Source organism: Sapajus apella, unplaced genomic scaffold, assembly GCF_009761245.1.
Source record: "Sapajus apella isolate SASKATOON/1434 unplaced genomic scaffold, GSC_monkey_1.0 scaffold16, whole genome shotgun sequence".
In the NCBI taxonomy this organism is placed as follows: domain Eukaryota; kingdom Metazoa; phylum Chordata; class Mammalia; order Primates; family Cebidae; genus Sapajus; species Sapajus apella.
The window spans coordinates 1038226-1060878 of NW_022436956.1; the positions used below are offsets into that span (position 1 = coordinate 1038226).

The window sequence follows — 22653 nt, forward strand, 5'->3', positions numbered from 1 at the left end:
TTTATAAGTTCATAGATTCATGTATTCTTGTTCTCTATAGCTGATAACAGAAAGTTCCTGTTTTTCATCTGAACAAGGCAGGTCACTGTGACATGGCTAAGCGGGCCTGGATTGCAGTCATCCAGGCCCCAGACTGAAGGATGCAAAATAAGCTGGGCAAGGCTAAGATAGTGGCCATTGGACTGCATAGCATAAGCCATATGTAAGCATAAGCTATAAACCTGTCATTTTTGATAAACTGCCTTTGTTCTGCTCCTGCATTTCAAGTATGAAAATCAAGCTTTGTCTTTGTTCAGTGCTCAGTCTTCTGCATATAAATCCACTGGGCCAGGGTGCACCTTAATAAAATCCTCCTGTTCCACCCATTGGCCTCTCCAGACTTCTAATTTCCCCAACATTTTGGCGAACCAGCCAGGAGCCAGGCAGTAGAGCATAGAGCAGCATGGTGGGGATGCTGCTCTGACCCACCCCACTCCCCATCACCACGGTTCAGCCCACTGGCACTGTGGGGTGGGGTCGGGGGCTAGCCATGGCCTTGGCTCCACGTGTCAAGAGGGGCCAGGACAGCCTGGTTGAGAAGCCTGCAGCTGCAGTAGGACAATGCACTGGTAACCTCACATGGCAGGTGGTATGGCACCCCCTGCCTGGCCGCCTGCACCCCAAGGAGGCTGCCCACAGGCAGGGAGAACAGCAGCATGAGCAGCGGCTACAGTAGCCCAGGGAGAGTCCTGCTCTGGCTAGCAAAATGTAAGAAAAAGAAAGAAAAGGAAGAAAATAAGGGAAGGAGGGAAGAAGGATGGAAGGAAGGAAGGAGGGAGGGAGGGAAGGAAAGAAGGAAGGAAGGAAGAAGGAAGGAAGGAAGGAAGAAGGAAGGAAGGAAGGAAGGAAGGAGGAAGGAAGGAAGAAGGAAGGAAGGAAGAAAGGAAGGAAGGAAGGAGGAAGGAAGGAAGGAAGGAAGGAAGGAAGGAAGGAAGGAAGGAAGGAAGGGAATCAGAGAGAGGAAAAGTTAAACTGCTAACCTAAAGGCAAGGGAGAGCTGGCTACGCAGCTGTGTGTGGGGGCAGCTGGCTGAAGCAGCTGAGACAGGGCGAGCAGTGTAAGAGTAAGCTGCCGATAAGACTGTGATAACCTGATTTTTGCTGGCTTAAACTGACTCTCTCTTTCTTAGCTGGGAGCTGGTCAGGCCTCATGTTAGCTTCTTGAGCCGGACAGACTCCATCTCAGCTTCTTCATTTTAGTTAGTCCGCTCATTAAGCATGCAACTGTAGTATGTAGCTGGGGCAGGATGGCACCAGGCACATCCCGCAGTGCATTTGCTGATAAGAGGCCGAGTAAAGCGGCCCCAGCACAGCCTGGGACTGCAGGTGCTGTCGGGTGCCCAGAGCCCTCACACCTATAAGTTGTATGTCTTTTTACGACAGCTCTAGCCCTTGCGCCTGGTACTGTTTCATTTCTCATGTACTAGTTTATCTTTCAACTTTTTGCTTACTCTGCTTCTGTGAAAAAATTGCTTCATCTAGGATCCCCCCTCCCTTTTCAAACTAGGGTATAAGAAACCCCCCAACTCCTTCTTCGGGGCCGAGAGACTTTTGGGCGTTAGCCACCTCTCAGTCACCGGCTAAAATAAAGGACGCATCCTTCAATCTCAGAGTGTGGCACATTCCCTAACTTGCTCGGGTATAACAAGGGAGCTAGGGTAACAGCTAATAAAAGGTCAGAGGTAGGGGGAGAGAGAGAGAGAGAGAGAGAGAGAGAGAGCGAATAAAATAGAGACTTAAGGAAGAGACCCTGTAGGTCTGGCAATAAAAGATTTAAACAGAAATTACAAAAACGAAAGGTTTTGCAGGCATGAATGTCACCCAGTTTTAGAAGTGGTCACCAAGATGTACATTAATCGTGACCAGAAGGCAAAAAGGGAAGCTGACCGGAGAATTAAAACGAAAGCCGATCTTCTGGCAGCAGCTTTCACAGAAAGCGGGGCGGATAGAATGAGAGGACACAAACGTAGGTGCGAATGAGGACATGGAAGGGGCCAAGCGAGGCCAAGGTTCAAATATCAGTCAAGACTAGAGAGGGTGCCAGGCGTGGTGGCTCACATCTGTAATCCCAGGTACCTAAAAAAATAACTATAAGCCTAACAAACTCAGTATACCCCTTTAAACCCTGGGACTCCATTTGGGTTAAAAAGTGGAATCCAGGCCGGGCACGGTGGCTCACGCCTGTAATCCCAGCACTTTGGGAGGCCGAGACGGGTGGATCACGAGGTCAGGAGATCGAGACCATCCTGGTCAACATAGTGAAACCCCGTCTCTACTAAAAAAAAATACAAAAAATCAGCTGGACATGGTGGCGCATGCCTGTAATCCCAGCTACTCAGGAGGCTGAGGCAGGAGAATTGCCTGAACCCAGGAGGCGGAGGTTGCGGTGAGCCGAGATCGAGTCATTGCACTCCAGCCTGGGCAAACAAGAGGAAACCCCCGTCTAAAAAAAATAAAAAAAAGAAAAAAAGTGGAATCCACCTATTCTAGGTCTGTATGGGATAGGCCCCATACTATAACCTTGTCCAGTCCTACTGCCGTTAAAGTTGCAAAAATCATGCCTTGGATTTGCCATGGTCAGCTGAAACCAGCAGCCCAGGACAAGGGAACCTGCCAGCAGGACCCAGACCACTCCAGCCGGCTGATCTTTTGGCAAAGCCGAGCTGCTGACAAGGACAAGGACAGCCCTGCTCTGGTGACTCCGGGAGCTGACAGTCTACGCGTGGCCGAAGCTTGACAAGGACGACAGCCCTGCTCTAGGCACTCAGGAAGCTGACTAGTCCACGCACAGCTGAAGCTAACATCATCAAGAAAGTAAATGTGGTTAACAATCTTAGGTCTAGGGCCAGGCACGGTGGCCTGTAATCCCAGCACTTTAGGAGGCCAAGGCGGGCGGATCACAAGGTCAAGAGATGGAGACCATGGTGAAACCCCATCTCTACTAAAGAATACAAAAATTAGCTGGGCATGGTGGCGTGCGCCTGTGGTCCCAGCTACTCGGGAGGCTGAGGCAGGAGAATTGCTTGAACTCAGGAAGTGGAGGTTGCAGTGAGCCGAGATCACGCCACTACACTCCAGCCTGGCACCTGGCAATGGAGCAAGACTCTGTCTCAAGAAAAATAAAACAATCTTAGGTCTAGTGGTTTTCCTCACAATATTAGTTGTAACGCTGCTATTCTGTCGCTTTGGTCAACCTCCTCCTCCAGGGAAAGACCTTTTTGCCCCTCCTGGATATAAGTATGCCGTTCTTTATTTCTGCTCCTCTCATCTGTGTCAGGCGAAGGTCCCGTAGAAGAATGCTCCTACTGCGCTCACGTGACACGGTCAGGAGGCACTGAGGACTCCGTTATACCACACTTACGATGAGTGCAGACCCACTGAGGAACTTGCACCTTCACAACCTATTCAATTTGTAACCCAGGAAGTGGCCAGTCTCATGTATGTTATAACCCTAAGCTTTTACCTTATAAAGTCTGGTTTAAAATATATTTCAGGTCAGAGCAAGGAAAAGAAGGGGACCTTCTGACGCAAGCTAAGAAGGTCGGGCCTATTTCGTTATATTTTAATACCTGCCACACAGCACGCCTTAATAGCCTAAGCAGACTAAAAGCCGCCTGTGGTGACTTAACGTTAACAGGAGAGACTCAGCAGCAACAGCCCCAAAGATCTAGCAGGGCCGGCGCCCGCAGACCGGGTGTCTGGACTGCACTACCTCCTGGTCTACCAGGTTTTAACTCCCCCTTCCAGGAATGGCAGCCACGCTTCCCAGCATGCCAACAAAAGCCAACTGTAAAACAGAAACATGTAACCCTTTACACTTCACTGTCTGAAAGCCAAATCTATCCTTTTAGGCCAGGGGACCCCCTGTACTATTGCCCATCAACAGAACAGAGGCAGGTCCTGGGGTTCCACTTTGTATTTTCAAAAAGACTTAAACCCATCTGCCCCAGCAATTTCGAGTTTTTCAGTTATTTCATAAGCATGTTAAACAGGAGCTGCCTAAACCCTTCCCCATGGCTAAAAACCTATTTGCTCAATTGGCTAAAAACATTGCCAATAGGTTAGGTCTCTCCTCACGCTATGTTTGCGGAGGAACCAACATGGGAAACTGGTGGCCCTGGAAAAAAAGGGAATTAGTGCCAGAAGATGACTTCACTTTAACTCTCTCATCCCCGAACCTATGCTCACAAGCCCGAGCATCTGGCTTTTAAAAACCTCAGTAATCGGGAGGTACTGCATTGCTCACGGGAAAAAAGCTTTCACAAACTCAGTCGGATAATTAACTAGCCTGGGGCAAGAATATTACAATAAGACAGTGGAGAAGACTTCATGGTGGGGCAGGAAAAACAATTCTGCGTCATCTCACTTGAGTCCATTCTCTGGTTTCCCCTCTTTAAACAACTCTTGCCATCAACTCAAAGCGCCAAATACCTGGCAGGCACCCTCTGGCCTTGGTTCAATCTGTGGACTATGGGCGTATCGGCTGCGGCTAGCCAAATAAACGGGGGCTTATGCACTAGGGACAATTAATCCTTCTTTCTAGTTCCTCTAAGGCAAAAAAAGCCCTTAGGGTACCCCATCTATGATAAAACTAAAAGAAAAAGTAAAAGGGGTGTAACCATAGGGGACTGGAAAGACAATGGCCCCCTGAAAAAATAATTCAATATTATGGCTCAGCCACTTGGACAAAAGATGGAATGTGGGGATACTGAACCCCTATTTATATGCTCAACCATATCATAACGTTACAGGCAGTACTTAAAATCATAAGACAGCAAAAGCCTTAAATCTGCTTGCCCGGCAAGCCACAAAAATGAGAAATGCCATCTATCAAAATAAACTGGCCTTAAATTACCTCCTAGCCCGGGAAGGAGGTGTATGTGGGAAATTTAACCTAACCAATTGCTGCCTAAAAATCAATAACAATGGAAAGGTCATCGAAAATATAACTGCAGAAATCCAAAAACTAGCCAGTCCAAACTTGGAAAGGATGTCTTCAGACTCCCTTTGCCGGGGCAGGTTTTCACCCCTTAAAGGATTCAAAGCCTTAGCAGAAGTAGTTCTAGTCATACTAGGAGCTTAGCTTATACGCCCTTGTCTCCTACCTCTCCCTATTAAAAACACCCAATCAGCAATGGAAGCGCTAGTAACTAAGCAAACTACTGCTCAATTAATGGCTTTAACCAAATATCAACCCCTGCCAAGTAAGAAAACACTCCCCCATGAGGAGGTAAATTATAGTGATGCTGTCTATTAAACCTCATTTATAAAAGCATCAAAGGGGGGAAATGAAGTAGAAAAGGAGACCAAAAAAAACCCCACAAATTTTTCTTCTTTCCTATAGTGTAAGCAAAACTTCCCTGCATCCTCACCCTCTCCGAGGGATTGCATCCTCCTTTGCAACTTTTATAAGTTTATAGATTCTTGTATTCTTGTTCTCTGTAGCTGATATTTCTGTTTTTCATCTGAGTAACACAGGTCACTTTGACACGTCTAAGCAGGCCTCGATTGCAGTCACCTAGAGCCCATAGCGCAGTATGCAAAATAAGCAGCGCAAGGATGAGATAGTGGCCATTGGACCACGTAGCATAAGCCCTATGTAAGCATAAGTTGTAAACCTGTCATTTTTGATAAACTGCCTTTGTTCTGCTCCTGCATTTCATGTATAAAAATCAAGCTTTGGGCGGGGTGTGGTGGATCACACCTATAATCTCAACACTTTGGGAGGCCGAGGTGGCAGAACATGAGGTCAGGAGTTCAAGACCATCCTGGCCAACATGGTGAAACCCCTTCTCTACTAAAAATACAAAAAAATTAGCTGGGCATGGCAGCGCACACCTGTAGCCCCAAGCTACTCGGGAGGCTGAGGCAGGAGAACTGCTTGAACCCAGGAGGTGGAGATTGCAGTGAGCCAAGATAGTACCACTGTACTTACAGCTTGGGCAACGGTGCAAGACTCAGTCTCAAAAAAAAAAAAAAAAAAATCAAGCTTTGTCTTGGTTCAGTGCTCAGTCCTTTGGTTGTAAATCCACTAGGCCGGTGTGCACCTTAATAAAATCCTCCTGTTCCATCCATTGGCCTCTCCAGTCTCCTAATTTCCCCAACACCACCTCAGTCTCCTGAGTAGCTAGGATTCCAGGTGCGCACCACCACACCCAGCTAGTTTTTAATCTTTTTATAGAGAAGGGTCTTCCTATATTGCCAGGGCTGGTCTCAAACTCCTAGGCTCAAGCAATCCTCCCACCTAGCCCTCTCAAAAAGCAGTGGGATTACAGGCCTGGCGTGTATGGACCCCTTCTACGACCCTGGGAAATATCTTAGCAATGTGCTCCTGTGCTTGTCTTTTGTAAAACTGACAAAAGGGAAATGCTTTCCTGTCATTTATCCAGAAGAGAGGCACACCAGAAATATTAGGTGTTCAGCACCGCAGTCCAGCAGGCACAATCTTAAATAACTTGAAGGTCCTTGTAAGAGCTGTGCTGCAGAACTTCAGCCTGCCACCCGTGTGCATCTGAGCAAGCCCTTTATTCTCTGGAGGATTCACTATGTTCATTTATGAAAGAGGTTACCAATGCTAATATTGATTGAGAACACTTTGCTAACCCTAACCCTAACCCTAACCCTAACCCTAACCCTAACCCTAACCCTAACCCTAGGGTTCTTCCTCTTGATTCACCAACCATGCTACAAAGTAGGAGCTTTTATGATCTCCAACATACACAGGGAAACAAGCTAGAGAGTTGCAGTAATTGTGCCTAAAGCTGAAAGCAACCCAGTAGTCCCATAGTTTTTTGGATAAACATAGAAATTGACCCTCTGGTGTCAAAGCTTGAACTGTATATTTGTTTTATCTGAGTTCCTTCCTCAGAGACCTTCTGGCCTCTCAAAACAAGTATGAAAGAACTGGAACTCACCAGATCACTACATCCAGACAATGAGATGCCAGACCCCTCATTCATCACAACTGCTTCTGTGCCCCTTCCTAGTTCCCACTTCCTTATACATTGTTACATTTCTTCCCTGCTCTAGGACTCCCTAGTTTCAGTCCCTCAGGGAGATGGATTTGAGACTAAGCTCCCGTCTCCTCTGCTGCAGCACCTGATTAAAGTTCCTTCCTCAGCAATGCGTGTCATCTCAGTCATCGGCTTTCTGTGCGGTGAGCAGCAGGACCTAGATAGACTGAACCCCTGGCATTTCAATAACTAAGCCACACAGTTAGTAAGTGGCAGAGTGGCAATCAAATTTAGATATAGGAATCTGGATCCCGGGCCCAAATTGCAGCTGCTGGCAGCACTGGTAGTTGTGGGATTTTTTGTTTATTTTGAGACTGAGACTTGCTGTGTCACCCAGGCTGGAGTACAATGGCACAGTCTCGGCTCACTGCAACCTCCGCCTCCCAGGTTCAAGAGATTCTTCTGCCTCAGCCTCCTGAGTAGCTGGGATTACCGGTGCCCACCACCACACCCGGCTAATTTTTGTATTTTTAGTAGAGATGGAGTTTCACCATGTTGGCCAGGCTGGTCTCAAACTCCTGAACTTGTGATCCACCCACCTCTGCCTCCCAAAGTGCTGTGATTCAGGCATGAGCCACCTTGCCCAGCAGTAGTTGGTTTTACTCAAGTTAATTTAACACTAGTATCTCTTAAATGCCTCCTCAGTGCAAGAACCCCCTCATAAAAACCGAGACATAGACATATGTAAAGTGCTTTGGAGGAATCTTAGCATTTTGTTTTTGTTTTTGTTTTGAGACAGAGTCTTGCTCTGTCACCAGGCGCCAGGCTGGAGTGCAGTGGCATGATCTCGGCTCACTGCAAACTCCACCTCCCGGGTTCAAGCAATTCTCCTGCCTCAGCCTCTCGAGTAGCTGGGAGTACAGGCCTGCCACCATGCCCAACTAATTTTTTGTATTTTTAGTAGAGATGGGTTTTCACCATGTTGGCCAGGATGGTCTCAATCTCTTGACCTCATGATCTGCCCGCCTCGGCCTCCCAAACTGCTGGGATTACAGGCATGAGCCACCGCGCCCGGCCAGAATCTTAGTGTTTTAAAAGTAAAAGTATCACTGGATCAGCACTAAAATAAAAAAGGCATTTCTAATTATCAAATCTATAAAGGATGAAGAGAAAATTTTAAGATTGCTTAAACATTCTTTATATGTGTGTGTGTGTGTGTGTGATGCAATTAGATTTTCCTCACAACTGTAATAATTGGAGGCAGTTTGGAGAATTATTAGGGATGAAGACAATGTGGAAATCCAATTCTGACCTAAGTCACTGTTTTATGACCGCAAGGCTTCTTGTGCCTCAGAGCACAGTGTGCATACCTTTGTTCTTGTCACCTTCTATTGAAATTGTCTCCTGTTTCCCAGCTCCCAGTCCATCAGATCTGTGCAGCGAAGTTGTATTTGGTTACCTGTATGTGTTCTGCACCTATATGGCCCCTGACACACAGGCTTTCCTTAATACGTATGTTGCTCTGCTTTTCTTGCTTTTCCTTATGAAATAGACAAAAGAACAATGATACAAAGTAGCTGAAAGTTCAGGATGTTCTTGCTATGTTTGTCAAATCCCTTCCCAGGGTACTGGGGAACTGACATCTCTGAATAACTGAGGGTGATAGTGAGAAATGCACTTTTTTTTTTTTTTCTCGCTCTATCGCCAGGTGCCAGGCTGGAGTGCAGTGGCGCAATCTTGGCTCACTGCAACCTCTGCCTCCCGGGTTCAAGCAATTCTCCTGCCTCAGCCTCCTGAGTAGCTGGGACCATAGGTGCATGCCGCCATGCCCAGCTAATTTTTGTATTTTTAGTAGAGACGGGGTTTCACCATGTTGGCCAGGATGCTCTTGATCTCCTGACCTCGTGATCCACCTGCCTCAGCCTCCCAAAGTGCTGGGATTACAGGCGTGAGAGAAATGCACTTTTAATAACTATCATTTCATCAAAATCTTATGAAGGGAACAACATAGGAAGACATTAACATTGCGTTTGTTTTTGCGTTGAGTCAAAATAGAAGCCTCTCAGGACTGGAACACCAGGAAGCAGCTTGATTGCTAGGGGGGTCTTCCAGTGCCACAGCAGGCAGGTCTGCATTTGCTCACATTGGTCTTTCCTTTCACCTTCCATGTTCAGGGTGAATTGCCCCATTCCTTGACTTTTTCAAGAACCCATCGACTGGCATCTTCTGTCTTGCCTCACTCATATTCATCCCACATATGCTTTGCAGAATGCTCTTATGAATGAGTCAATTTCATATCTTCGCCATTTAAAACCTTCCATGGCTCTCCACTGCTTACCAAATAAAGCCCCACCCTCGGCTTTCATAACTCTCCATCCAGATTCCACCTCTATTTTCCTTCTATCTCAGGCCAACCCCAAACCACAATTAAACAAAAGTGTAAGCAGCTTTTACATAAATAAACCCTGTACTTTTCCTGCTCCTGGCTCCTTCCTGTCTGAAATTGACTTTCTTGATTTGCTTTAAATATTATATATTTTCATAAAATCTTTTTTTAGGGACAAAGGTCTCACTCTGTCACCTCAGCTGGAGTGCAGTGGCAAGATCGTAGCTCACTGCAGCCTCAAATTCCTGGCCTCATGCAATCCTCCCACCTTAGCCTCCCAAGTAGTTAGGATTTCAGATGTGACCCACCATGCCTGACCACATTCTCATAAAAGCTTAATTTGAATCCCTACCTCTCTCTGAATCCCTTCCTCCCTCGTCACTTTTACAGATTGCCTTCTCAGCTTTATACAGATGTATCATTACCTTACAACACAGCTGTCTTAGCTCCTCTCTTAAATAAGGCCTTGGCTGGCAGAAATACATTTTAAACTGTAGTATACCCACAGCTTGTCCTCCTGCAGTACCCAAAATTTCCTTACATAGAGAGTGTGCATTCAAAAAAAGACAGTATTTGTTGCTAGACACATATTTTATTCTCTCTAAACACTGGCTGTAGTTAATGTTTTTCACATTTTTTTCTATAGGGATGAGGGGATGCAGTTATATAATAAGTTATAACAGGGTCCCCCAGGCGGGACACAGTGGCTCATGCTTGTAACCCCAACACTTTGGGAGGCTAGGAGTTTGAGACCAGCTTGGCCAACATGGCAAAAACCTGTCTCTACTAAAAATACAAAACTTAGCAGGCCATGGTGGCTTATGCCTGTAGTCCCAGCTACTTGGGAAGCTGAGGCATAAATTACTTGAAACCAAGAGGCAGAAGTTGCCGTGAACTGAGATCATGCCACTGCATTCCAGCCTGGGCAGCAGAGCGAGACTCTGTCTCAAAAATAACAAAAATAAAAAGGAAACAAAACCAAGGTCTCCTAAAGTCCCCATCTTTGAATCTTACTATAATTCCTCTTTCATACATCATAAACAATGCTTAGTTTGCAAAGTCACTAATAATTTAAGAAGCCTACTTCTTAAAAGCCAAATTGGACAAGGAGAGATGTTTGATTATTATTCCAAAATCTAGTTAAGTGTTTAATCAAACATAATTAAACATTTCAAAATAGTTGTAAAGGATTAAAAAGATAAAATAAAAATCACTTTAGTAGAGCCAGAGGAAGATTTTATTTATCAATGTGGTGATTAAAAATGTTTAAAAAGAGGAATAACTTCAGAAAAGGAAACAAAAACTCAGAAAAAAATAAATATATTCAAAGTATTTATCAGGAAAAGAAACACTGAGTACCATTCCTAGGCCACAGGCTTCTTAATATGAAACCCAACCAATACTCAAAATTGTAAAGTCTCAGCCCTTGATATTCAGTCTGGAAGTAGAAATATATCCTAAATCACAGCTTAGGAATGTTTCCTAAATATACATTTTATCATGATTTACATTCAGAAGAGTGCTATTCAGAGAAACCTTCTGCATCTGTAGCTATGGCACAGAGAATGACACAGACAGGAGGGCATTCTCCCATTTCCCCTTCCCACACCTTTGCTCTAGAATCACAAAGAGCCTCAATGAAAGTCCCCAGGTCCGTAGAGGAGGGATCCAGTGAATCAGCAAAATGCAGACTAATCAAAGTGGATCCAAGAAAGGACTTTGGCTTGACAGTGAATCTTCACTTTCTGGCAGTAGGAAAACAAGGTAGTATATGTTCTTCTGCCATTTCTCATCAGGCCAGCTCTTCTGGTTCCACTGGGAATTCTGCTCCAGTCTGGGAGATGCTGCTGCTACCAACACACAGGGCGTAGGTCCTGCCCTGGAGGAGCTCAGCCCTTGGGTCTAATCAACGATTCCTTTGGAACACAGCAGCCCACATGGCACCACTCAACACTGAAGGCAGTCACAATGAACACCAGGCCAGAACAGCAAGTGTGGGTTCTACTCCTGAAGCAGGCTTCTAGAGATCAGCATCCTCATCACTTCATTACTACCTGTAAGAGGGAGGAAGAAGGAAGACTTTCATAGCAGTGAAGTCTGAGAGTTCGGTAAAGCTCTGACCAGGCTGCTCCAGGTCTAGTTCAGGGTAGTTGCAGATTTAAATTAGAATCACTGCTTTTCTCCTGAGGGAGATGAGATTATCAGAGACTTCTCTAGAAAGTACCAAAATATGTCAAGAAATAATATTTACTTTTTTAAAAACTTCTGACGGTAAAAATGCTTATATGAAGTTTAAAAAGGCAGAATAAAAACAGTATATATCGTATAATTCTAATTAAAATTAAACATGTACTAACAAAGGCATAGTAAAATGCCTAAAAGGGATATACCAAAATAACATTCTGGATGTGGAAACACAAGTGATTTTTTTCTTTTACTTTTTTTTTTTTTGAGACAGACTTGCTCTGTCACCCAGGCTGGAGTGCAGTGGCTTGCTCTTGGCTCACTGCAACCTCTGCCTCCCAGGTTCAAGAAATGCTTCTGCCTCAGCCTCCTGAATAGCCAGGACCACAAGCATGAACCACCATGCCCAACTAAATTTTTTTTTTTTTTTTTTTTTTTTTTAGATGGAGTCTCACTGTTGCCCAGGCTGGAGTGCAATGGTGCAATCTCAGCTCACGGCAACCTCCACCTCCCGGGTTCAAGCAATCCTCCTGCCTCAGCCTCCTGAGTAGCTGGGATTACAGGCATGCACCACCACGCCCAGCTAATTTTTTGTATTTTTAGTAGAGTCGGGGGCTTCACCATGTTGGCAAGGCTGGTCTTGAACTCCTGATCTCATATGATCTACCTCCCTTGGCCTTCCAAAGTGCTGGGATTACGGGCATGAGCCACCGTGCTCCGCCAACTTTTTGCATTTTTAGTAGAAATGCGATTTCGCCCTGTTGGCCAGGCTGGCCTCAAGTGATCCACCCACCTCGGCCTCCCAAAGTGCTGGGATTACAGGTGTGAGCCGCTGCACCCAGCCTACTTTTCCTAATTTTATAAGGTTTCAACAATAAATACACATTTCTTTGGTAATCAGAAAACTGACATAAAAGAATGAAAATATTTTCCCTGAAAGGAGGGTATCAATTATTTGCTTCATTTTTAGTGGTGGCCTTTAATGCAAAAAGAAACATAAACTCCCTTGAGGAATCAGTAGTTCCAACATTTCAAATAAAGCATACACTGTAGATTTATCCAACAGTAAAGTCCATGATGAAACAAAGTGATAAAGTGAAGAGTGCCCCAATTCTTCTACAAGTGGATGATGGTGTAACCCAAAATAAATGCTTCCCACTTATTACTGCAGGGTTGACAGAGAGTTGGAATGAAGGCGAAGTTTCCCACGCACATAAAGCTGAGTGAGAAAGCAATTGCAAGAGTAATGAAAGGAAACGCACTCTGGGAAATTCAGTTTGAACACTAGCGACTGAGCTCAGAAACATCTTTCTGGAAAGAGGTTTACAGAAGAACGCAGTAGTCTAACCTTTGGTAGCGTGTGACTCAGACATAACACCAGCATGGTGAGTCTCAAAGTATGGTTCTCAGACAAGCTGCCGCTGCCTCACCTGAAGACTTATTAGAGATACAAATTCCTGGCCCTCCATTAGACCCACTGGAGCAGATGTTCTGGGGCCTCCCATGCCCTCCAGGTGATTCCAGCGCAGGCTGAGGTTTGAGGAGACTGCTGTGAAATGGGCTGGGAGGCCCCGTTATATAATGTTTCCAGCAAGGCAGCCTCATGTTGCTTCACTGAAGTCACTCAGAGAAGGCTCCGCCCCTCCTGCTTTTCCAAGAGTCGTGTCATTTCAAGACTTCCGCACTGGCTGTAGGGAGTAGAGACGGCCAGGCTCTGAGCCTGACCCCAACGGCTTACATGTTTCCTAGACAGAATGTCTGTGACTACCAAGAAGATATCCATACACTGATGGTTTATTTTATTGAAAAATACACTAGTAATATACAGACAGATATTTAGACCATCTGGCTGATAATCAGTTTAGAGCTACTGATGACCATACTGGCTAACATTTGCCCTGTAAATCACTGTTCTTGGATTCCTGAGAACCACATACTTTATAACCTTAGAGAAAAGACGGCTGTAGTTTTCAACATGTTTTCTCATCCATAATCTCAGTTCACCCTTCTCGCAAATCTACAGAGGAAAAGAGCAGAAGCAGAACGATCTGATGCCCACCCACTGTGATGAAGCTGAGTCTCTGGACTCCAGGCTAGAGCTGTGCTTGTGCACCAAGCCCCTGCCAGAGCAGCTCTGTGGAAAGGGAGGAAGGAAAAGCCTTGAAATAGACAGGGCTTGACAGGACTCTGAGGCCCTGGTGGCATGGGGACAGACACACTGGGGAAAGCAGCGATCCTGTCGCCAGTTCTGAAGGGAAGAGAATAGCTTCTGGCAATTTTTACCTTCTAGAATCTGGTGGACCCTGGAGTCCCGCATATACTGCTGAACAGCATAATCCTTCAGGTAGCCATAGCCCCCGTGCATCTGTAAGGCCTGGTTGCAGATCTGCAGGGAGACAGGGACTAGACGTCTTGGACTCTGGGAAGGCTGTAAAGAAAGCAGCTTCCCCTTCTACCCCAGCCCACGATCTGGCAGCCTGTGGTAAACTGATGAGAGAAAGAACCATAAGCAGCCAAGCTCAAAGAGGGCCTCAACATTCTGTATGGTCAGAGACAAGGGAAGTTCATCTACTGAACTTATCAGTTCCCACCAGACAGGTGACTCAAAGCCCTCAACCTGTGTCGCTTATTACCTGCCAGGCAGAAGCTGCCCACAGCCACCCTGTGGAATAAGAAGCTACGGTTTCCCCTAGCGGCAATGCCGCCTCAGTGGAGCTCCGCCCCTGACAATGTAAACATGGCAGAGCACTAAATTTGGGCTGCTGTGAACCTTCCAAAGGTGGTTTTTCATCTAGAACACAAGCAAACAACAGTGACATAATAAAGTGTGTTACGGCATGCAGCAGACCTAAAAGCCAGCTATGAGCTCCCACGCAGGCCACTCATGAGTTAATTTATCACCTTAAGCTTAAGGTGATCCTTGTGGCATTCCGGGAAGGCTGGGTCCCAAAGCTGACTCATGCCTCTCAAGACTCCTGGGCCTAGCAGCTGTTCCCTGTCTATCCCAGGAGAGCCAAAGGGATCACTTACAGCAAAGCATTCATGTGTAGCAAAGAGCTTGGCCATGGAGCACAAGGCCACTGCATCTTTCCTCTCGTCCTGCAGAGCCACGGCTGCACTGCGGATCATCAGCCGTGAGGCCACCAGCCTTGTTGCCATATCTGCCAATTTGAATTGCAAGTACTGCAGCACAGGGAGAAGAGAACAGACAAGACTGAGGGGCTTAGACCACCACCTGGTCCAGGAGCCTTGGTAAGACATCTCTGAGGCGCCTTTCCTAAGTGATCCAAAGCTTCAAAGACTCTTGCTTCTTCTACAGAGGAAATTTATTCCTGTATAAATGCTAAGTCCACTTCACTCACCCGACACTTTCAAATCCTTAAAGATATCCTGAAAAAAGATGGATAGAAATAAAGCAAGAGTCGAAGACAGTGGTGAGGCTTATGGAGGGATTTCCTGGCTTCTCTCCTAGAAAATAGTGGAAAGCCATGTGAAGGCAAGGAAGAGGTTACCTGGCTACTGGCCAGAGGCTCTCCAAACTGCTTCCGGACGTTGAGATGGTCTCGTGTGAGGATGATAGAAGCGTGGGCAGCCCCCAGAGAGCAGGAAGCTGTCAGGGAAGGGCGCTGACATTCCCACTGAGCTGGAAATGTCACTGCCAGTCCCGGCCCGCTACCTCCCTGCCCCAGCCCTTCGTGTCTCACCAATGTTGATCCTCCCTCCGTTCAGTCCTTTCATGGCAATGCCGAAGCCCTGCCCCTCGCTCCCAATTCTGTTGGCCACGGGGACAGCACAGTCTTCAAAGATCACTGCTCGTGTTGGCTGCGAGTTCCACCCCACCTGGCAAAAATCAGGGACTGATTTTTTACAATCCAGCAGGTAGGACAGTCTTACCTGGAGACAGAAGCCTGTGAGGTATGGGTTTCAGCACCCAAGAATTAGACCCACAAGAACTTAAAATGAGGAAAAAGAAAAAGTTCAGATTTAAAGGCCCATCAACAGTCACAAAGATATGTTACAGCTAAGCATTTTCTAACTTACTAAGAGAATCTGCTTTATAATGTCTACCCTACCTGACTAACCTACAGACACTTCTTACGACTTCTTTTAGGATTGTGGCACAAACTGCCCTCATATTCAGTGCCTCTAATTGAGAACACTCTTTTTACAAGAACAGAGACAATATAAGGACAATCTGGAGCGTTATTCACTTCTAAGGGCCTTAGCAATAGCCACACTTGTCTTTTGAAATGCTCATTGTTCCTAAAGATTAACATCATTACACGGAAGAAATAACATGCACTGCCAGCAACACCTCGTCTGGCATTTAGCTGCAGGGACACAGTCACGTGCTGGCGCTTGCTCATGGGAGCTAATCATGTACTTTTTTTCCCCTACCTCAGCATTCCACGATATCACAGTGGTGGCCTGAAATCAGCCATGGGGAGAGAAGTTATGTCATAGAAATTGGCAAACATTACAAATGTGTGTGTGTGTGTGCGTGTGTGTGTGTGTGTGTGTGTGCGCGTGTGTGTGTGTGTGTGCGTTTCCCCACGCCCCCAAAAGAGCTGGTCTAGCAGGACATCTGGCTGTTAGTCATAAGCTCAGAGAAAAGTTTGAATTCTTAAGATATAGTCTACGTCATGCAATTAATTAGCTGTATTTTTCACATGTAGACAAATCACTCGATTTCTCTGTGGTCTTTGTTTCCCTGATAATAAAACAAGGGAGTAGGATAGAACAGCAGCGGAGCCTCTGTCTTTGAACAAAATCTTGCATATAAACAGATAAGGCCCCACTACGCGATCCCCTTCATCTCCTCTCCCAGGTACTCCAAGGCTTCAAATAACTTTAAGGCTTAGGGATCCATTTTGAAACCCACAAACTATCTAAAATCTCCCACTCCCTTTCTGGCTCTGAAAATATGACTGCCTTTACATCATTTCCTTGCTCTCTTTTGTTGAGAGGATAAACCCCATTTCTAAGCCTTGTATTGAAGGTCTTTCTGCCCAGGAGTTAGCATAGGCTTTGTACACAGCAGAAACCTAGGAAATGGCTGCTGTGTACCACAAAGAAGGGGGTGCTAAAATGCATCGTGCCTTGGCAGTTACAGAGGATCAGGAAGGGTCCTGTAGGAAAACATGGAAACCCGAGGAGCTGTGAGAAAGAGGTACACTTGGGGGTCATTTCATTACTTGCCTTCTCTCACAGAGTCTTCCGTGTAACAGTACAAGCTAGAGAGAGATGACTGCTTTGAGCATCTGGCCTAAAAAAATCTGAATGGGTCTTGAACCCTTACTACCAATTACAGTGACACAATCACAGATCTGTTCATTGCCTGGCCATGGCATTTCTTGATCCTGGAAGTGTCTTACTTTTCAAAGCACCTATAGTACCTAAGTGTCCTTAGGTTGCTGAAATACCCGCAATCATCTCCAGTGAGTTTTACTTTATTTTTAATCAAAGAAAAAAAAGGGACCACATGCCTTCCATTAGTGAGACCTGTGGTGAACCCCAGGTCTTCTCTAAGTGTCTCTCCCTGGAGTAACGAAGTCCACCAACATAAGAAGCTGGATAAGAAACACAGGCCAAAAGTGGAGGCAGGAGAGGTGAGAACACTAAATAACAGGTGGCTTGTGGAACTTACTGGCAAACTCTGTCACTTTCCCTGGAGGCCTAGTGTCTAACAATGCCCTACTGTATTTTATATGCTCCTGTTGAAAATCCTAATAGAAGCAGTTGCTTCAAAGGTAGGATAGCAAGTATGCAACCCTGTTTTCTGAAACAGAGCAGCAGTTGGGCTGGCACATGGCAGAATCTCATAACTTGAATTGTTTCCTACCCAACAGCCACTCACCTTTTTCTCCTTCTTGCCAAAGCTGAGGCCAGGGGTCCCCTTCTCAACAATGATGCATGAAATACCCTTGGGGCCTGGACCTCCTGTTCGGCACATGACCACATAGATGTCTGACTCGCCAGCACCACTGATGAAGGCCTGTGAGGGTAAAACGGGTACACAAGGACCAGGGAATGCATGAGTTCTCGTGGCGTCTGGGAACACCACTGGGGTCCTCCTAACAATAAGGTCTAACGACACAGACATTGAGGAGGGGTAAAGGTAGCTGCAGTGACTGCAGAATCAGAGATTTCGTTCATGAGAGTATTAAAAGGATAGACAAAAGTCAGTAAAATGATCTGGAATAGATCAGGAGAGATAGAAACAATGAGAATAAAGAAGGAGAAATGAGTCAGAGATTCTCTTCCCAACACATAAAAATCCTATGGGAGTATTAACCCGTAGATGTGAAGGAACCAGAGGATGTCAGGAGGAAGCTGGGAACAATCTCCAAGGTGCTCTGGGAGGACGCATGCTAGTACCTTGGAGCCATTGAGGATGTAATGATCTCCCTGTCTTTTAGCAGAGGTCAGAAGAGAGGCAGCATCACTCCCGCTTCCTGAGGAGAGATCAAAAGACAGCAGAGAGAGGGTGAGAAAGTCAGTGAGGTCAAGGGAGCCCAGCACAATTCTATCTCCTAGGAAATCTTCCCTGGACAGACACTGGTCAGAGGGTGCCGCTGCAAAATCCAGGTGGCCAAAGAAACTCCGTACTTGGTGGAAAACTGCTCGCACCAGTCAGGCCACTGTCTATCTCCCAACCCACCATATAGGCCGCCTGGTTCTTCTGACATCAGGTCATAGGACACTATTACTTCTTGGTCAAACATACTGGTAAATAGTGGCTCAACGTGCCAACAGGCTGGAAGGAGTGATGGGTGATGCCATCTGAGGCACGCCTCTCTCTCTGCTGTATCTCAGTGCAGTGTGGCAAACCCACCTGGTTCAGTGAGGCAGTAGGAAGCAAACTTCTCCATGGTACAGAGCGGTGGGCAAAATCTGTGCCTCTGTTCCTCATTTCCAAAGCTATCAATCATCCAGGCACACATGCTAATAGGTAAACCAAGAAGAAAAGACGTCAACAGAAATAACGGTGGAAAAGAAAAAAAAAACCGGGGAAGAAGGGGAAAGAGAACAAAGGGCAGGGCAGCAAAGCAGAAGACTGGGAAGGGGAAAGTCACAACTGGGAAGACACTTTAAAGGAAAGGGCTGGATTAAAACATATTCCTGGAATATGGACTACCCAGAGATAACCAGGCCCATGTACTTCTCACCAGGACGTTTATACTACTTCTAGTCAGGTTACACAAGCCTCTAAAAATCAAAGCATTATATGTACTTGCTATTAGTACCTTCTATTACTTCCTCAAATCACGGGCAGTTCCATCTTTGGACTGAAACGGGTGAGAGGACCCTGTCCACTCTATTGGAGAAGTCTCCTGGTACCAGCTCAATCTTAAGATTTCTGGGAAGGCTGGCTGCCCTGATTCTCTAAGCAATACAAAGGACAACAGAATCAAGTCCAACAGGCAGCAGCAAACCTAGCGTGTTCCTTGAGGACACTCAGCCTCACAAGATCAATCTTTTTCCTATGGATCTGAACTCTCAGTCACCCCATGTGTACTTCATTGTGCTTTCCAAGCGTGGGCACTCACTTGTGGATGCTTATATAGGCTGTGGTGCTGGTGCAGCCTGTAGCCAAGGCTTCAAAAATGACCGAGGTATCAAGACGTGACAGTCCAGACCCACCCACATCTGTTCGTACATAGGCCCCTCCGAAGCCTAGCTGGGCTGCCTTCCGCATCATATCCACTGGGAACAGCTCCTATATGCAAAAGAGAGCAAGGTCATCAGCAACTGATTCAGAGACGGCTTTCCTTTTAGAGGGTACAGTAAGGAGATCAGGATGCTTACACGTAAGTGAGAATATGGATTCTCTTAACATGCCTGTTTGTCATCTTACAGTGGTTATCAGTTAACATGGATCCTGTAGGAACTGTTTTTCTGGCATTATGAAGTTTCTTTTTATTACCTATAGAAATGTCTTAGTTTGATGTCCAAATCGTTGTTCAACTAACCAAAAAAACATATGTACAAGATGATCAGGATGCCTTTCTAGGAAAGGAATCATCCGCTGCCGGTATTCTCACTTGTGGCAAGAGTTGGTAGGTGGAGGAGACATTGAACAATTAGATTATCAGGAGACAAAGATAAAGGTCTATCTGAGACATCTGTTAGAACGTCTAAGCACAAGAAAAATTCCTACCTTCTGGTCCCACTCTGCCATATTTGGAGCCATCTCGTGGGCAGCAAAGTCAAAGGCTACTTTCTGAAATTCTTTCTGCTCTTCATTAAGTCCCATGGAAGCTGTGGGCAGGATTGCATATACTCAGTTCTAGGACAGGGTCAGGGAAGTGTAGCCAGCAAGAAGCACCACGAAGCTGTGAAAGTGGATCTACTATAGTATTTCACATGCACAGTACAGCTTTAACAGCTAGAGAACGGCATCTTCTATCATTGTTCCACTTGTCATATGGAGAAAGGACAGTTCTAACACACATCCAGATCAACCTAGAACAGGATGGAGGACTTCCAGACATCTCTTATCCTAGCCACTTAGTAAAATGCAGTTGTAGACCTAGAGGTCGAGGTCACAGTGCTAAAACTTTGATCATTATAAGTGCCACTAAGGAGCACTATGGGAAGACTATGGAGACACACTTGAACAATAATTTATTTCAGTGCCTGCAAGCGATCCAGTCGTTACAAAAGAACACAAGTGCAGGTGCCAGAGTCTGTTCCTTGGGGCAAATGTGGGCATCGGTAATGTCTGGCTGTGCGAGCATGGAGAGAACACTTCTGTCTGTGATCAGTACTCTCATTAAAATGGGAATGTCAGAAATGAATAGTTTTGAGGATTAAAAATTAGACTGCCTTGAAAAGCTCAGAGCAGAAAGCTATGACAGGTATTACTCTCAGGAACAGAACTAGGGATAAACAATTCATGGTTCTCTGACTGGGGTCAGGCCATTTCTTTACCCAATTTTGTACAAGGGTTGCTGTAGACCATGGCTCAAAGATCACTCCCTAAAGAATGTGTATTGGGTGTTTACTACGTAGCAGTGCTGGGGTTACACAAATAAATATGGTCCAGCTGCACTGTGGCTCTCGCCAGTCATCCCAGCCCTTGGGGAAGCCAAGGCAGACGGATCACTTGAGGTCAGGAGTTTGAGACCAGCTTGGCCAACATGGTAAAACCCCATCTCTACTAAAAATACAAAAATTAGCCAGGCATGGTGGCACACGCCTGTAATCCCATCTACTCAGGAGGCTGAGGCAAAGAATTGCTTGAACCTTGAAGGCAGAAGTTGCATTGAGTTAAGATCGCACCACTGCACTCCAGCATGGGTGACAGAGCCAGACTCCATATCTAAATAAATAAATAAATAAATAAAATCCATTCACACAAGATGGCATAAATGGTAATAATGGAAACATTTTATTTCAATCCTAGCAAGAACTCATTAAATGTTAACAATTCTTCTTCTTTTGTAAATGGCTACTTCCTAAAACAAATAGTTCAAGGAACCACAGGCTTAAGAAATAAATCCTGGCCGAGCCTGGTGGCTCATGCCTGTAATCTCAGCACTTTGGGAGGCTGAGGTGGGTGGATCACCTGAGGTTAGGAGTTCGAGACCAGCCTGGCCAACATGGTGAAACCCTGTTTTGTTTTGTTTTGTTTTGTTTTTTTTAAAAAAAAAAAGGAAAGAAAATCCTGAGTTGCATTCTAATAGCAGAAAATGGTTTAATGCAAATCATATGCATAAATAAACACAACCTAATTACCTAAGTTCCCAGAAAGAAATACACTACAAAAAACAAAACAAACACCACCACTCATGAACTTTGCTAGTTACTCGCAGAGTTCCAGATGCCAGTACATACACACTAAAAAGATGAAGGTAAATAGAAAAACAGCCCAAATAAAATGGGAAAAGCCTTTTACTGCAGAGCAACTCAAGTGTAAGTAAGATGCAAACAACAACAAAACCCACCTTTAAATAATTCTTTACCTGCTTTGGTATCAACCAGAGTGATCTGGGTTATCAAATTCTACACGTTAGGACAGGGCAGCACCTCTTGAAGGAGTTTTAGGACATTGAGAAGAAAACAGTATTCTATGCCTTACTGTACTTTATAGATCTGATGTCTAAGGGATGTATTCTGTTGAAAAGAAAACTGTCATTTATTTAAAATAAATTTTAAAATGTTTCAGAAGAAAAAAGTGTTTATAAAGGTGCTTGGCAGAGAAGTCATAAACTGGCCAGGTTCCTTCAGTTCCCTGCTGGGTCCCCACCACTCCTTGTTACATTCAGATTATTTATTGGTTAGAGCCTACAAACACTCAGGTTTGTTGGCCCCGGTAGTTTCCCACTTGCAAAAATAATTATTTTTCCTGGATGAGTCAATGTGTCCTCTAGCCAGAAGCATTATGATACCAAATCTTTCTGTGTGAGCAAATCTCGTGTGCCCTGCCACCATCAGCACTCAGCCAGCTTCTTACATTCTCATTCCCTTTATGACCCACCGTTAGGATTTTAAAAACCAACCAACCCAGCAACAACAAAGCCCCTTGTTTCTTCTCTTCTCTAAGCATCCGAGGGTGAAAGGTCGGAGGAGGACCCGAGCTAGGGGTGACGGGCCGGAGGGGAACCCGGGCGGGGATCATGGGCCGGAGAAGGACCAGGGCTTGGGTGACGAGTCGGAGAAGGACCTGGAAGGGAGTGACAGGCCGGAGGAGGACCTGGATGGTGGTGACTGACCGGAACTGGAAGCTGGGCAGGGGTTGACCGGCCGGAGCGGGGAGCCGGGCCGGGGGTGACAGGCCGGAAGGGGGAGCTGATGCCGGGGTGACTGAATAGAGCGGTGAGACCGCGGCCCCTCGCGGACACCTGTCCTCCCGCCCCCGGCAAGCGATCCTTACGGTCGATGCAGGAGGTCAAGCTCCGGTGGCCGGTCTGGACTAGGGCCCAGAGACCGCCAGGCAGACAGCCGAGGCGTGCCCCGAGGCACTGGCAGCCGCTCCGCAGCATCCCTGCCGCCGCTCACTGTCCAGCTGAGTGCCAGGGCGCCTATGACCGCCGCTGCATTCGCACTGGCGGGACCTGCGACCCGGCAACGCCTACCCCACTGCACC

At 46.0% G+C, this 22653-nt stretch overlaps 1 protein-coding gene across 3 annotated transcripts; it reads right to left on the reverse strand.

Moving 5' to 3' along the window:
• Nucleotides 1–10697: 10697 nt before the first annotated feature.
• ACAD8 (acyl-CoA dehydrogenase family member 8) lies at nt 10698–22650 on the reverse strand. 3 transcript variants are annotated; one of them, XM_032284919.1, is made up of 11 exons: nt 22441–22650; nt 19723–19823; nt 19112–19281; nt 18397–18506; nt 17940–18016; nt 17419–17556; nt 15266–15401; nt 15074–15171; nt 14592–14744; nt 13845–13947; nt 10698–11431 (listed from the first exon to the last, which is right to left on the reverse strand). In XM_032284919.1, the coding sequence occupies exons 1-11, from the start codon at nt 22547–22549 to the stop codon at nt 11379–11381; spliced, it is 1248 nt and encodes a 415-aa protein (XP_032140810.1). In that variant the 5' UTR covers nt 22550–22650; the 3' UTR covers nt 10698–11378. The 3 variants fall into 3 exon arrangements, with proteins under 3 accessions (XP_032140810.1, XP_032140809.1, XP_032140811.1); XM_032284918.1 differs by having other exon boundaries at nt 19723–19835; nt 22441–22634; XM_032284920.1 differs by lacking the exon at nt 10698–11431 and adding an exon at nt 12406–13695 and having other exon boundaries at nt 19723–19835; nt 22441–22635.
• Between the last annotated feature and the right edge of the window lie 3 nt (nt 22651–22653).

What these genes read in the sequence shown, in the direction of transcription:
- ACAD8 (XM_032284918.1), bottom strand. Translation starts at nt 22,549, where the DNA reads ATGCTGCGGAGCGGCTGCCAGTGCCTCGGGGCACGCCTCGGCTGTCTG. An exon ending in AGCCTCTGGCCAGTAGCCAG is followed by an intron (nt 14,745 to 15,073) that starts GTAACCTCTTCC and finishes CCTGTGCTGCAG; the next exon opens with TACTTGCAATTCAAATTGGC. An exon ending in CTACACATGAATGCTTTGCT is followed by an intron (nt 13,948 to 14,591) that starts GTAAGTGATCCC and finishes GTCTCCCTGCAG; the next exon opens with ATCTGCAACCAGGCCTTACA.